Source organism: Peromyscus leucopus, chromosome 5 (assembly GCF_004664715.2).
Source record: "Peromyscus leucopus breed LL Stock chromosome 5, UCI_PerLeu_2.1, whole genome shotgun sequence".
In the NCBI taxonomy this organism is placed as follows: domain Eukaryota; kingdom Metazoa; phylum Chordata; class Mammalia; order Rodentia; family Cricetidae; genus Peromyscus; species Peromyscus leucopus.
This window is the reverse complement of record NC_051067.1, coordinates 100,651,605-100,667,999: the sequence shown is the minus strand read 5'-3', so window position 1 is coordinate 100,667,999 and position 16,395 is coordinate 100,651,605. Positions and strand designations below refer to the sequence as shown.

Here is a 16,395-nt window from a genome sequence, read left to right as displayed (position 1 = left end):
AAATTAATACTAACTCTAAATACTAACAGGACTTAAGATTAGGCTTTGTATTAAGGACATAAATTAGGTGCAAACTAAAACCAGGGGTATTAAAAAGATGGAGAAATAAATAGTCACAATTCTATAGCCTTCAAGTGATATGATGCAACACCTTTCTGTAGAGGAGAAGAAGAGCCTTCCATATTTCTAACCAGAAGTTGGAGATGATAGTATTTCTAAAAGTAGGATTCTGAAGACAACTTGTGCTTTAGCATAATAATCTGTGAGGTGAGATGGGTTTTGTGTGTGTGTGTGTGTGTGTGTGTGTGTGTGTGTTTATTTGTGTGTTTGTGTGTGTGTTACTAAATAAGATTGAGAACCAAAGTTCTAGAACATTTACTTTAGAACATTTTGTTTAATTACATTTTCCTTGTATTTATGAAGGTTCATGAATTTCCAGAAGGGTTTTGTATGGTATTTTGGCCCTGTAATTCATTTCTGATTATAAAATGCCTATCATTTCTATTAAGTTCGAGGCCAGCCTGGTCTCCAAAGCGAGTTCCAGGAAAGGCACAAAGCTACATAGAGAAACCCTGTCTCAAAAAACCAAAAAGCAAACAAATAAACAAAGAAAAAAAAGATATAGATAAAATTAATGATTGAAGGCAGCTACCTGTAAGTTATTACCTTTTAAGAATAAATGATAGGACCCAGTTCAGCTTCAGAATTAATGTTTGCCAGCACACGCAGTCATTGGCAGGTAAACTATATTCCAATAAGTTGAGTGTGGGAAAGAAACAGAGTGGAAAAAGGGATTGTGATGTCAAACCTCAAAACACAACTCGAGTTTACATGTAAATAAAAGCTAACCACTTCAGGATTCATAAAGCTTTATAATAGATGGAGTGGTTTGATTTTAATATTGATTATTTCCGGGGACATAAAAAACATATGATACATGTTCGGTCAGCAAAAGAACACAGGGAACAAAAGAGATAGCAAAACCCCAACATATTTAAACATGCCACTTAGGAAACACCAACTATATATTTTTATGTTGGTTCAGTGTCAATAAAAATGACTAAGGTGAGGTCAAACATGTGATGAAGGGTTAGGTGTTTCAGAGTGGATTTATGAGGGCCTAAATCCTTCATATTTATTTAAAAGTCATGGAAATTCCTCATCCCCTTTCTGATGTCCTTCTTGTAGTTCTCCTTTTATGCTGTTTGTTCTGAAGAGGCATCTGGCATGTTGGAGGCAAAGGGTGTTTCCATCTTTAAAAATGACATAGGAAGTCATTGTGAATAAGGCAGCAAAGAAAATCCAGACTAAGACTGATGGCTATACAAATTAGTCTACACATTCTGTCAATATCTTTTAAACAGACATAAACTATGATTACACATGGGTCCTTTTTCTAGTTTTTGATATCATTGGGTCATTTTGTACATTTCTTTGGGCATGTTTCCTTTAATATCTGTAGTTCTTCGTTGTTTTTAGTAAATCAAATTATTTTAACTTTATTTTCATGAAAAAATATTTTCATAAAAATCTCTCTTCCTTTACATCACTTTCTAATTAAATCACTGAGGAGAAGTTGAAAAAGTAACAAGATTTTTTTCTGAGTGATAGTGAGCTTCTTTTGCCTCACTGGTCATCATTACACAGCATTCTTAGAGAATGTACACATATACAAACACACACACACACACACACACATATATTAACAAGACATGTTAAGGATGAGACACGTAATGTTTTTGATGTACTAGTAAGCCCCTAAGGTTTACTTCTTACGGTATTATGAGGATTAACAAGAATGGAAAAAAAGTTCCAATCATCACATATTTATTTATCTATCCATTGATTTGCATATCTAATACGTATTAAGTAATTGCTTGCTGCTGCTTGCCGGACACGTTATAATAGCACAGACAGGGAAGACTCTCACAGGTTGTCATGTTCGGAGACTAAGAACAAATGAACGAGTAGGAACTATAAAAACTCTGTGGTAGTGTTCTAATTGATCACATGATACTTATGTTAGCAGATGTGATCTTCAAAAATCTGGAGGAGGTGAGAATGAGGGGTGGGCTGGGGGGAAGAGGAGGGAGCAGGAAGGGAGACAACAAGGGAATCTGTGGCTGTTATGTAGAACTGAATAGTATTGTAAAATAAAATAAAAAAATGTAAAATTATAGAAAATAAAATTTAATAAGAATTAAAAGTATCCCATACAGATTTAGAAACGTGGATAAAGTAATATTTTATTAGAATCAAAATCATGTTTTGATACATATTATTGAGTTTTTCTTTTTTATTTCTTTCTTAAAAGATTCTTCGGTGAGTTTCAAGAAATACAATGTCTGTACACTTCAGAATTCAGGCAGGGCCTTGAAATGCATGTCCTTAATAATACCCTAAGCAGTCTTTGGTTTCTTTTTTTTAATAGAGGAGCAAAAGTTGTTTTCAGTCTTCATTTCAACTGAATAAATTTCATGATAAGTTATTAAGCCTTAGGTACCTTAGTTGCATAGATAAATTCATAGATAGAAGGGAAGATATCTAAACTGAAAATTAGGTAGAGATTCTTCATCTGTAATTTCTCTGGACATTTTTATAAATGTCCATGCAAGAGATTTTTAATTATTTTAAATATCAATAGAGGTCACAGAGCCTCACAGTAGGTTCGCTGAGATTTCTGTTTGCCATCTCTGTACTTGCCTCTGTAACAAGACTCTCTAGGGCTTTACTCCCTTGAAAACATCTGCACTTCTTTTTAGTCCACTGACTAAACTAAGTGTATTCAGATGTTATTACATCATTGAAAAAAATCAGCCTTCTTAATATGGATATCTTAATGAATTTCAATGGTACAACGTCCTTCAAATGATCTACCAGCATCAACATTTAGATAAAATGCAAAGGCAATCGTGATCTGTATTAAAATAAAATGAAGCATCAAATATAGTTTAACCCAAAATGTTAACTGCAACCAGTTTGTGGGATTTTTGGAAAGTCAATTATTCACCATTTTAATCATGTTCTTCCCAACATCTCATGAACTTAGCATGGCTTGACCCTTACAATAAACCCTTTCTGCCCTGGTGACTAAAACCCATGAGCACCACATTTTTTGTCATGTATTCAAAACGATTTTCAGACTTGAACCTGTAACAGAATCACATGGGTTGTGGAACTTGTATATTGTTATGCCCTGCCCTGATACTTTCTGCTTTGTGAGTTTGGGTGTAAGACACAGAAATTACATGTCTAATGAGTCCTAGTTAACATAAATGATGGAGAAAGCATTCTTCATTTCCAGTATGATGTTCAGATAAAAGTTCTGAGGTGTGGTACGGTAAGTAGCTGTATCCCTTTACCACAGATAAAATAAAGTATGGATTGCTTGCATTTTTTTCATTATGGTGGATTCACTGATCAAATAACTTTGATGTTGTTTCATCAGTACATATGCGCCTTTTCATATATTCATATCAGTATTATGAATATTAGTACATTATCTAGGTATCCCATTATAATGCACTTACTTGTGATCGCAAATTATAAGAAACTGTCTCTTCAACTGTCCCACTCTTCGCATGCACTCACATATAAAATGAATGACTTTTCTAACAGTCTAACTTGGTAACAGAAGGTCTGTGTAGAGAGTTGGGTAAACGTGGGAAGGAATGGCACAACTGATTCTCACAGAGTTGTTCTTAAGTAAAGGGTTCAGTTTATACTTGTCTCTTAAACAACTGTGTATTCACACTGCTCTAAGGCGTTGTGTGCATTAGACATCTTCTTACCTTGCCCTTTCATTCAGTTATTTTTGATTCTATGACGCCAGAGCTTTTCCACGCTCTTAAATACAAAAGCACATATACTATTGTTTAGCCACAATAAATTATAATTCTTTCTTCTCAAATCTGGTTAGAGTTCGACAGCTTCCTTGTTTGAGTAACAATAGTTTTCTAAGAAACAGAGCATCATGTCACTAATCACTAGCAATGCCCTTAATAAAAACGTTAATAATGGTCGTTTCATTGGACATTTCATGACAGCATAATTTAAATTTACAAAAATAATCAGAATTTACCCATGAGAAACCACTCTGTGTTTTAAGCATAAAAAGAAACTAAGTTTCAGAGTGTCTCAAATTACTCCCTTAGAGAAGAAACACTAAAACTATTACTTCAATGTGGAAAGTTTAATTTAAGTAACCTCTCTCCTAATGACTGCCTCTATGCTTAAGGGTAAGTTGCACTTGCAGCTGCTTCATGCCATAGGAGGACTCAAACTGACTGCAATTATAATAACTTATAGAATGTAACTAGATAAAATTCTTAACAAATTTAAACATAATGTAAACATTACTTTTTCACTTTAATGCATTTCCCCAATATATTGTATGGTACAATGCAAAGGCTCAAAAATACTGAAGTTCAAAGATTGTAGTTTTCACATTTGAACAAGTCATAAATCACAAGATAATGTCATGCACAAAGTGATCTCTTTTCTTTTTATTGAAAACTTTAAAGTCCAATGGAACATTCATATTCAAATACGCACAATATATTTAGAGCCATCATCATATATACAACATTTTATTATTCTCATAGCATCTTCCTGTTACTGCCACTTTTGCTGCCACAATTCAGTCAGATTGGACTCATATGATAGTTTTAAGCAATAGAAACATAAGCCACGTATTTTTTTACTATGTGAGCTCTTGTCCAATGTTTCACATTGAAGTAACAAATAGCATGGAATCATAAATGAGAACTTAGATAATTCTCTGTCATCCTGGAAACAATGTGGCATTGTTAGTGTGGCTTTTGAAAATGAACCCAGTACCTTCAGGGTGGGATACCAAGAGTCTGTGTCTATCTAAACAGTTCTCTGCTCAGTAGCAACTCTTCTAATCTCTATTATCTATTTATCTCAGAATAAAATCCTAATCATTGTTTACATATATTATCCACTAGTTTGAAAAACCACATTCATTATTGGAAGAGAACACATGTAACTCCTCAAGAAGGAATCTTGTAGGGAGTTTTGTGTGAGGGAAACTCTTTCTGGCAGCCACACATAACTTGATGGGTAAAAAAATATTGTGAGGATTCAAGGTTTAAGTCTTCCCTCCAAGATCCTCCCCAAAGCCCACTCCAATCACTGTAACAGTTCCAAATCTCATTCTAGATGCCCGTAAATACTCAAATTGGAAAGAAACCTGTAATTGCCCAGTGGAATTTTCAAATACACTTAACTTTGCTATTTCAAGCCACAGACATCAAATGGAAACTAAGGTAATGCTCTTAATTTTCATCAACTTATCACAGCTGAGGTTTTAAAGTGATGGATTCTGCTCAAATCATTCTTGGCACAAACCATCCATGACAATTTAGAAAGCTGAAAATGAGTCTTTAGACCAAAGTACCAGACCACAGAAGGGATATCACTGGCCTATTACAAGCAATGGGAGCCCTCTGAAGTGATCAGAAATGCTGATGACAATTTTATGTTACAGGTCATTCAAACAGTAAGTGCCATGGACAAAGATGATCCCAAAAATGGACATTATTTCTTGTACAGTCTTCTTCCAGAAATGGTCAACAACCCAAATTTCACCATCAAGAAAAATGAAGGTAAATATGTTAGCTTTGTGAAATGTTGTAGGGTAGAAACTAGAAAACGGCATGCAGTTTCTCAATGTAGATGGAAAATACAATTAAAATACTTTTGTTATGAATAGCTGAAAGTCATTTTATCAGCAACATAGCAACGTAGTTATATAATTTCCTCTTCCTAATATGGAAATTACAAATTAAAAAATCCATTGATGAAAATTTGTGGTATCCCAGGGAATGTCTCAATCACCTCCTTCAGTGCTTCCAAGAACACTGAGATCCTGAGATATCTGTCACGGAATGAAATAGTTTGCACTTTGTTGTTGTTAACTTTTAATTGAATGTTTACTAAGTCTTTTGGGAAAGTCTGTTCTAATATTACATGGATTGTCGTTACACAATAGAGGTATTTGTTTTAATCCTGTACCATCTTTAAATAGCAAATACCTCACAAAAACCTTATTGAAGGACATTTATTATTGGTATTATTTGGGAAATAATACACTAATTTTATTTTTATGTGTCTGATTCACAGAGAATATTTAATCTATTTCATTATTTGTTGAGAGTCTTACTTATATGGCTAGAGTTTCTTTTACTATAGTTTATTGTAAAGTAAGGTTGTAGCTCAGTCTTCAAAAGCCTATTTCATGTATATATTGATATTTCCTCAGCTGCCATATTTTGGAAAAGGAATTTTGACTTTAATTGAGCTCTAATATATTCATCTTAGACTTCCATTACAATATTAGTATTCTCCAGGTCTGATTTCTGGTTTTCCTATAGGCATTTCTTTGCTTTCTAAATGCTCCTTACAGAATTTATATTCAATTAGTATAGGAAACTTTACTTCATGATAAGAGTTTGGAATATTGCTATCTCAGTGTGAAGGAGGCTAATGGATTTTGAGAAAATTCTGTTCTGAAATAAAATATCATTTTATGGCTTAAGTGTACCATGGCCTTACCTTTCACCACAATGCTACTTAGCTCTTTTGGAATGCTTTGATAAATGTAGATGCATCACAGAAAAGAAAGAAAGAAGGTCAATATACAGACATTACTCACCTAGCCGGCTTCCACTATCATAAACATTTAAATGTCGACATTTCGGTCTCTCTCCTTAAAGATGTAATACTTGCATGTTAGTCATACCAATCAGAAACTCTTATCCAAGAATATTATTTTTGTTCTCTTATGAAGACATGAAGGATTCATCTTTTATGGAAATCTTGTGTATATGCCTATGCTAAAAGCCCATTTATAAACACCAAACTGATCTGAGAATCTAGACTAATGTGGCCCCTGCTTATTTTGACCATGAGCTAATTGGTATCTAGATTATTTTTGTATAAAATACCCTACATTTAAAAAGTCCACATAAAGTAATAAGTTCTCATTCTTTATATTCAGAGAACTTATTTTTTTCTGTCCATTCCATAATTTAAAGACTTGCCTTTTTATAGCAGTGGCCTTGGAAGACACTGTACACAAGTGTTGGATGAATGAGAAGGTAAATTACTGGATTCCAGATAAAGTCTAATGTCTGATTCTATTTAAAAGGACAATATTTCTGAAGGGAAAATGTCATCTAATAATGAACAGATTTCAACTGTTCTCTCTGAAATTTTGGAATAAGTGGAAAAAACAATAGAAATGTTGTGTTACACATTTCAATAACCTTTCAGAGGAGTATTTAAAGTTGCACAGATTGTGTATTTTGTTTTATAACTAAAAAAAATAGAAACCCAAATTTTGGTCTATCTCCTAGGTCTGAAAAGAAGACTGGGTGTTACAAAACAGCTCAGAATAATAAAAGGCATTCTGTGTACTACAATTGTTCATTTTAAATCATATAGTCATTTGTTTTGCAAATTGTGACTGCAAAATTTGTTTTTCTAAGGGGGAATATTTTTGTTAAGGAGGAAGGTGCTGCTGTTCATATTTATGTCTGGAAAACATCATAAACTAGGACTTTCTTGTAGAATGTAAGGCATTTGTTCGCTGTGACTTTGGAATCAGGATCCAAATATTCAACATCCCCTCATAGAATAAATCATGATGCTGAATGCCTTTAGAGTAGATATGTAAAGTTTATACACAATTTGCCTTTGCCTAGATTGTAAATTCATGAACTGATTCATAGGCTACTATTGCTTTGCTGTATGGATACTTACTATGACCAAGGATAAAAACAAGGTGTCTTGATAATAAATGAAAACAATTAAAATAATCAAAGAGTTTGCCAATTTTAAAAGGTTTGTATAGACTGATAGATATGTAGTACATAGACACATAGATGGTGAAGGGAAGCTGGTACCCAGTTTGTAATTATTTTCAGTGTTAATGATGGGAGACTCTAAAGTTGATGGTGATATTTTTTTGTTATTTACTGTGATATCTAAGGTTGGAAGCATTGGATAAAATCAAATACTCTAATTATATTTATAGCTATTAACCATTTATTTCCTTCTTAATCTTTACTTTTAATGATTAGGAACTTATGCTTTGCAACTGAGATAATCATGATTTATATATACATTTAAGACTGTGAGAATAAGCCATTTAAAAATTTTGCAATGTCCAATACATTCAAATCCACACTTGATGGATGAATTACTCTCCCACTTCATGGAAACAGTTGAAAAGCTGTGCATTTTCTAAGGAACTTGCAGCCATGTCTTCCAACTCAAAATTATTGTGATCTTTCTTCTTAAATAGATTGGTCCTCATGCAATTTTCACTTCACTAACTCATAATCAAAGACAAAATAAGATAGAAATGAGCTGTCTCTTTCAAACTACACAGTTGAATGATTTCACAAATAATTCTCCTTCTAAGTATAGAGTAATAACATTTCTACCATAATAAGATGGCCATTTTCAATATGGAGGAAAGGAACATGGAAGGTCAAATATGAAGAGTCATTTATATTATGCATACCTAAAACTCAGATCACCTTGAATCTTTTAATTTTATGGTATAGACAATATGGTAAAGTCATATAGGCGTCTTCATTTTATAACTGGGTGAATTTATAAACAAAGTGTTTTGCTGACCACATTTCATTATTGGTTTCAATTCTAACTGTGGAAATGGAAAATACCCAACAATTCAGTGCAAGAATACAAGATAAATGGACCTTTTACAGATACCGAAATATCTTGCTTTCAGGAAATCTGAGCTCTGCAGAACCTGCTTTTCTCCAGCCTGAACACTATAGGTAAAATAATTTTTGGACTGAAATTGCAGCATCACTGACTGCTGAGATGGGAACTCTTGTGGCTTGTATCAAAATATTGAACTGATTTAACAGGTGAAAGGAGAATAGTGTGAAGCTCCTTTCTTTAAGGAGAGCTCATTAAAGGAAATACACAGTGAACTTAAAATTAGTCTGTACTTAGTTAGACTGGAGAAAAATCTAGTAAAAGAATCAGAATCTCAAATTAAGTTGTTTCCCCTCCCCTTGGAAACATTTTAGTTACCATTAAATACTGCTAAAAGACATCGACTCAAGGACTGCCTTTGAATCTCAGTGAGGACCCATCAGAGGAGTATACATGAGGTAGTGGGGCCAAACACCAGTACTACAAAGAAAAACATAAATAAGAATCTCACTCTGAACAAATAATTTTGATAATGGAGATTGCATGAATGCTGAATAGAGCTTTTTAGTTAATATGTCTTCATTAGCTCAATGTCTATAAAATATTTATTATTCAAATTAAATTATTATTCATGTCTTTTCTAAGGAATTCTAATACAACTGATGGCCTACTTCAAGAATATATGTTTTATACATTTTATCCTATCAAAATATGCACTGTAAAATATTATTTCTATAGATGAGTTACTGTGAATATCAGTTTTCTCATCTGTAATACCAGGGAAACAGCACCTACCTTGCATGGACCTGTGCTATGATGATATATATAAACTCAGACTGAGACATCTGTGAGGATGTGGAAAACCACTCATCAGTAAATAGGACATGATCTGTTTCTATATGAATATTATTTCTTGACACTTTTTAACTTCTCTAGCATATCATTCCAACTGGGCCTCTTTAAATCTTTTTCTCTGTAAATTCTTTGCATATACAGAGCAGTAATTTTCAGTGATATCATCGACATAGACACTTATACTCACTGAAATGCTTTGTAATCATTCTCCTTACATTCCTCAAGGTCTTATTTTAGAAAGACAAAAGACTTATAAAAGAAAAACAAGAAGAAGGGATAAGGTTCTGAGATTTAGTTGTGAGTAGAAAAAAAATTTCCTATATATTTTTTAATCTCTTTCACCAAACTGAAGTTCAGATTTCTCTCCACAGTGGTTACTCACTTTTCAAAGCTTTGAATCACTAACTATCCTAATGCTGAGTTGTGGTAACTCTGTATGAGACATTTTGCCTAGATTGTCAACATTTTTTGTTGTTGTTTATTTGTTTGTTGTTTTGTTTTTTTAACCTTTGATTTTTGTCAGTTAATTTCAAACTCTTATTTTCCCTAAATCAAAATTTGTGGTCTAAATCTAAAGCAGATTTTTTTTTCTGATCACAAGCCAGCCAGACTGAACATCTTCCCTCCCCTGGAACCATCAAGAAATCTTTTCTTCTATTCAGGGTGAAGAAAGTTTCCTCTTTCTTCTCAAGTTAAGTGAGTTAAATGCCTCCAGGCTGAACTTGAACATTAGCTCTTTTGGTTGATTAACAGCTAATGGAAAAGTCATGAATGCTCTTTCAAACTAGCATAGGCCTCCTTAATTTCTTCCATCATTCTAGGATTATTTGACCTAAGAAAAGTTTATTATAAATTACATTTCTTTCCTCAAGTGTCCATTACTAGGGACACCATTCTTTAGCAATACCACACCCATTGCTACTGCTTTTTCCAGGCTGTGTGAATATTATAAGGGATGTCTTTTCTTTATTCCACTATGTGGACACTGCACTCAATTTCTATAGTAAACATTCCCATAGCATACCTCCCTCTCGCCAAAAAAAAAAAAAAAATGCTGATATTTCCATATATTTTTCAACCATTGCTCATAAACATGAGACTTTCTTTTCAATCATAAAATTCATGACTCAGTCTTCAACAAGAAATCAAGGGGATCTCTAATATATAAAATAAGACTATGTATAATATTGAAAAGTCTTCTACTTTAGTAATGCATAATTTATTGTTCATTGTTATGCTTATTAGCAGCATGTTGTTGATAAAAACCCATTTATGTTTTATAAATTTCAATTACAGACAAAATATAAGTTAAGAGATAAAAATAGATCTACTCTGTTTCATTCTAAATTATTTATGGCTATACAATTGAATTCAGAGAATTGGGAGATTTTATTTACTTCACCTTATGTTAGATTGTAGTTTCCATTTTAAAAAAAAAAAATCATAGGGTAAATATATCTTCAGAAACAAAGAATTTCCTTTGCAAATAGTGAAAAAAAATCTTAAAATCATTACTCTGTTCAGATATAAAAAAAATGCCCTTACTGTCTAGTTTTCAATGTGTGTTATAGGAGATAATTTAGGTCAGACATTGATAACCATACATTTATGTGTATTGTAAAGTTATTTCTATCCGTGCTCCTCTATCAATTTACTAGCAAACATTTCCTGTCCTTATAGAACATTGTTGTTGTTGTTTATTTCCTGGCTAATTTTTTTTTTATTTTCTTTTTTATTTTACATACCAACCGTAGCTCTCCTTTCTTCCCCTTCCCCTGCTCCCCCTCGCCTCCCCCCACCTTAGCCACCCATCCACTCCTCATAGGGGATAAGGCCTCTCTTGGGGAGTCAACAAGTCTGGCATACCAAGTTGAGGCAGGACAGAGCCCCTTCCCACTGCATCAAGGCTGAGCAAGGTATCCCACCATAGGGAATGGGCTCCAAAGAGTCAGTTCATGTGCTCATGTACCTGGTATAAGTCTTGGTCCTATCGCCAGGGCCCCACCCACACAACTGTTACCCACATTCAGAGGGCCTAGCTTGGTCCCATGCAGGTTCCCCAACTGTCATTCCAGACTCTGAATTCTCACAAACTTGGTTCATCTGTCTCTGTGGGTTTCTCTATCATGATCTTGACCCCTCTTCCCCAAATAATCCCTCCTCCCTCACTTCAACTGAACTCCAGAAAGTCACCCCAGGGCTTGGCTGTGGATTTCTGCATCTACTTCTATCAGTTACTGGATGTAGGTTCTATGATGACAATTAGGGTACTCACTAATCTGATTACAGGGGAAGACCAATTCAGGCACCCTCCCCACTACTGCTAGGAGTCATCTTTGTGGATTCCTGGGAATTTTCCTAGCATCAGGTTTCTCCCTAACTCCACAAAGTTTCCTATATCAAGAACATTTCTTTAAGTGAGAGCTTTGAAAAAAAAATACTAAACCATATGTGCACAATTACCTTAAAGTTACATTATTTTTTTTTAAATTTTCAGTATACTAGAGGATAGACAATGTTGTTCTCTGAGACTTTTTATTTTCAATAGCTTTGAAAGAAAAATATAGGGGTCTGCTGAATATCGGCAGATGTATATAGAACAATTTAGAGTTTTGTTTTGTGGTTGTTGTTTGCTTTAATCAGGCTTATTTGCACATTGCTACTGTTTATGTCATTGAAGAATAATGCTATTTACTGACTTATCATCAATTTCCAAGCTTAGGAATAGATCTTAGGAATTTGTGGGTATCAAACGAACATGACTCTGCTCTGAAAAACAGAATCTAGAGTAAAAATTGAATGTCAAAACAAAATGAACTGTCAATCTATGCAAATTTTCCTTTTCTTAAAAAAAGTACTAAATGTAGTTGACAGTCATCTCGTCTCTGTTCAACACAGAAATTTGCATTTTGAATTAATTTGAACAGTTTGTAGACAAAACATTAGGCATACATACATGACATCCTGTCTGGGTGTGTGACCTGAATGATGCACCAAACCCCTGAGGTTGCCACAGATTATTGAAGTAGATAGAAGCTAGATGTAGATAAGAAGTGGTGAAAGAAGGGATGGAAATTAATTGATGACAGCATGAGAGTGAGGAATGTACGTGTTGAACACTGCAAAAGTTGACTGGAGTGAATTGTAATAAAAGATTAAAGAGAACCCAGGAAAACAGAAATTCCAGGTTTCATAAGAAATATGCACATTTGGAACTTTAGTCTTCTGTTTATCATCTATCAGAACTTGTACAAAAAAGGAACTGTATTTTTATGTTAACTATCAGGTGCAAATAATATTTACTCTTACGCTGTTCTTAATACTAAAACATTAAGTGAGTGAAAACAGAAATGTTTCTCTGAAAAATGTGGTAAATTGGAAATAAATGCTAGCTAACTTCTATCTTTTTTATGCAATTCTTGTTGTGCATCCTCAAACTATTATACCCACACAATGTTAAAAATAAAAACATTACAAATAAACCAGAAATGGGTGTTTGAAAGTTAACTAATACTGTGTCTTATTGGTCCTCATATAGTGAGCCAGCACTCAAACATGTCAGTGAGCTTTTTTCATGAGTAAAACAGAGGTAAATGAGAAAATAGAAAGAGGATTATTTGTATAACCTAGGTGGTGCATTGAATACATCACTTATTATGGTAAAAAATAAAATAAAATAAAAAGCAACAAAGTTTTGGAATTTTTCCAGACCATTAGAAAATGCAGAGTTCTTGGAAAACGGGATATTTGAGAGTTGAGTGGAATGACCCCATTTTAAAAACTGGAATAACATATGAATAGTGAACTGGGCTGGTATTTAATGCTAATTACAAGGCTAGGGTCCATTAAAAATGAAACAACAGGTCGTTAAAGTGTGCTGTCAATTCTAGTTCCACCATTCTGCTCATATATTTTTGGTTCATTCTTTAGATTAAAATGCCACACTAGTTAGACATCAAATTTCTTCCCCTTCACTCTTTGTGGAATGTAAACCTTGCACTCATTGCCTTCTCTAGCTAATTTCTAGTCATTGATAATAGCTCCAGGATCCTGCTCCTCATCTTTATAGTTATCAGGTTTGGTGAAGTGTGCCCTCTTTGCTTTCCTTTGCAGTGCCTCATGGTTCCTGCTAAGGCAGATGTGAATCAAGAAATGTCTCCTTCACATACTCTAAGGTTATTAATAATATATCATATCTTTATTCGCTCATTCATTTATTTGATATCCATTTATTTTGTGGCTCACACGTGTCAGAGAGTGCTCTGTGAGTTGGGAATAAAGTAGTGAATAAAATAGATATTGACTTTTCCTCCTATATAGTGTATTTTGTTCTCCTTGGGATTCACTTTTTGAATACCAATTGAATTCTCCAAGAGGCTGCCATAATTTAGCAGGAGTATTTGTCATATAGTGTAGAAATTCATAGGCTGTTCTGCAGAGTACTCTGATTTAGGGTGGAATGATCCACATTCTAACTTCTATGCTGTCATAAAGTTCCCTAAGACCTTATCCAATTTGTGAACCTACTCCTACATAAAAAAGAATTAGTTTTCATTGATTCTATCATTTCCATCTTAAAGAAGAATTGGCTAGTCAGAGTGATGATATCAATCTATAATCACGGACAGCTGATTCTCGACTGAATTTCTTATTGATGCTTCTGTCATGAGAAAGTCTGGATGAGGGATGTTGAAGCACACTAGTACTGTGTGTGTATAGCTGCAAGGTCAAGATATTTTGGTAAGTCCTTTATAGACACATAGAAACCTGTGGGTATGGTGATTTCAGTGGCCATACAATGTGTTTTCTGTGAATGTCAATTCTATTTTGTTTATGAAAATGTAATAGTTGTGATCCAGTTTGGTTATACATAATTCATACCTCTATCTACTTCTATGCATGGCTGTCTTGTTAATCAAAGAAAATGTTAGCTAATTCTCAGTATATAATATTTACTGAGGCCATCTAATTTGTAAAGAAGGCATTAGATTGATTTCTGGGCATGAAGTTGGGTACCTATTGTGTCTACTGCCTAGTCTATAAGCTCCTACAGATGCTATGAAGCGAGAATGGCTGATGTACTTTGTAAAGAAAGATAGTAATTACTACATATACACCAGGATGGGTTACTCAGTAGCTTTGATTCCATACCTGAAGCCTGCTTACTAGAATCACTTCCCTCAATTGATTAACTGAATTATAATCTGACTTTTGAGACTGCTTCTCTTAGTGATTTGGGAAACAAAATTAATCTTTACACAGTAGACTGAGTACAACTATCTTTCTACAACTTCTTTTATTTTCTTTGGTTAGTCTATACTAGTTTCATGAAGGTCACTTTATTGTTTATTTCCCCCTCAACCTGGGACTTCACCTTTTACAAATCATTAATGAAACTGATACTGCTAGACTACTAAGGCTCATCAATTCTAATACACTGGATGCAGAAAACTGTACAACCAGAAGGAAGATTACAAATGGGATCAGTAGCTAAAGGATGATTGGATAACCCATTTAACATTCTATAATAGAACATACTATTAAAAAGGAATTGCTATGATGAACAAATGCAATAATGGAGAAAAAAGCCAAGGGAAGAACCTGCAATTTATGTATCAAACAATATACTTTGTTTTCTTTCTCAACTTTCAAGAGAAACCATGCAAATATATGGAAGTGATATTTACTCTAGAAATTGCTGGATAACATCTCCATGTATTAAGATACTAGATAGTATTGTTAAAATATTACTGTTCTATAACATTAAAGTGTCCCTTTCTCCTACATTGTGGCAGAATTCTTGACATAGCAGATGATTAATTTGTTATCATACACTGGGAGAATTCATAAAGCAAATGGGAAATGTTTCCAATATTTCAGATTTTAGCAATTCTTCATATCTTCTATAGAGAGAGTCAATGAAATGAAAGGAGTCTCTTGAGGTATTTGATTATTTGATTCAATTTTTATTCATCACAAAGATGTTTCAGGAGAGAAGAGTCCTGAACAAGTAAGATTTCTCTATTCCTCACACATTTAGTATGAGAAGTTTTGATATACTGGTGGTTCACATAAAGGGTAAAAGAATAGGCCAACATTTTTTAAAATTGAAAGTGTCAGGAAATCTTCCAGGTTAGCAATAAACTACATGACCACTAGACTTTTCTAGTTGCAGAAAGAAAAGTAATGTTCCTTCTATTCTTATGGGTTTATATCTTATTTTGATGTTTATTGTAGGATATTAAGTTATTCACACTGAATATGCTTATATGTGTACACAGTCTAATACATAAAAGCAGAGAAACATCAGCAATACACATGCAAAATTATGCCAGTGTATCTTAAAAAAAAAAAACAACTTAAAAATGGCAGCTGGGAAGATAAATCAGTAGCCACAGTGTTTTCTGCCCATGAATGAGGTTCTGAGTTTTAAATACAACACTCTTATAAAAAGTCTGACAGGGTGGTGCTCATCCATTACACATAGTTGAGTAGGACATGAGGCAGCTAAAGACAGGGATCACTTCTGGAGCTCATTGGCAAGCCAATGTGTTATAACTGATGAGTTTGGGTTTAGTGAAAGACCCTGTCTCAAAAAGTGATGTGGAAAATGATTGAGAAGATACAAGATACTAACTTCGGTCTTCCACATAAATACAGTTGTATACATTCACCCACTAACACTTGTATAAATTCACGTACACATAGACGGAATACATACATTGACAGACAGACAAACAGATAGATGATAGATGACAAAACATAATTTTGCATATGTTATGAAACATTTAAGTCAGCATGAAATTATAATTTTATAAATCT

General features: G+C 33.7%; 1 protein-coding gene across 3 annotated transcripts in view; it reads left to right on the top strand.

The window, feature by feature from the left end:
* Cdh8 (cadherin 8) overlaps positions 1–16,395 on the top strand; it is a 368,270-nt gene that overhangs the window by 298,625 nt on the left and 53,250 nt on the right. For all 3 annotated transcript variants that reach the window (XM_028890179.2, XM_028890178.2, XM_028890177.2), the window contains exon 10: positions 5,513–5,630. In XM_028890179.2, the coding sequence (XP_028746012.1) occupies positions 5,513–5,630 (118 nt within the window). The remainder of the gene's footprint in view (positions 1–5,512; positions 5,631–16,395) is intronic.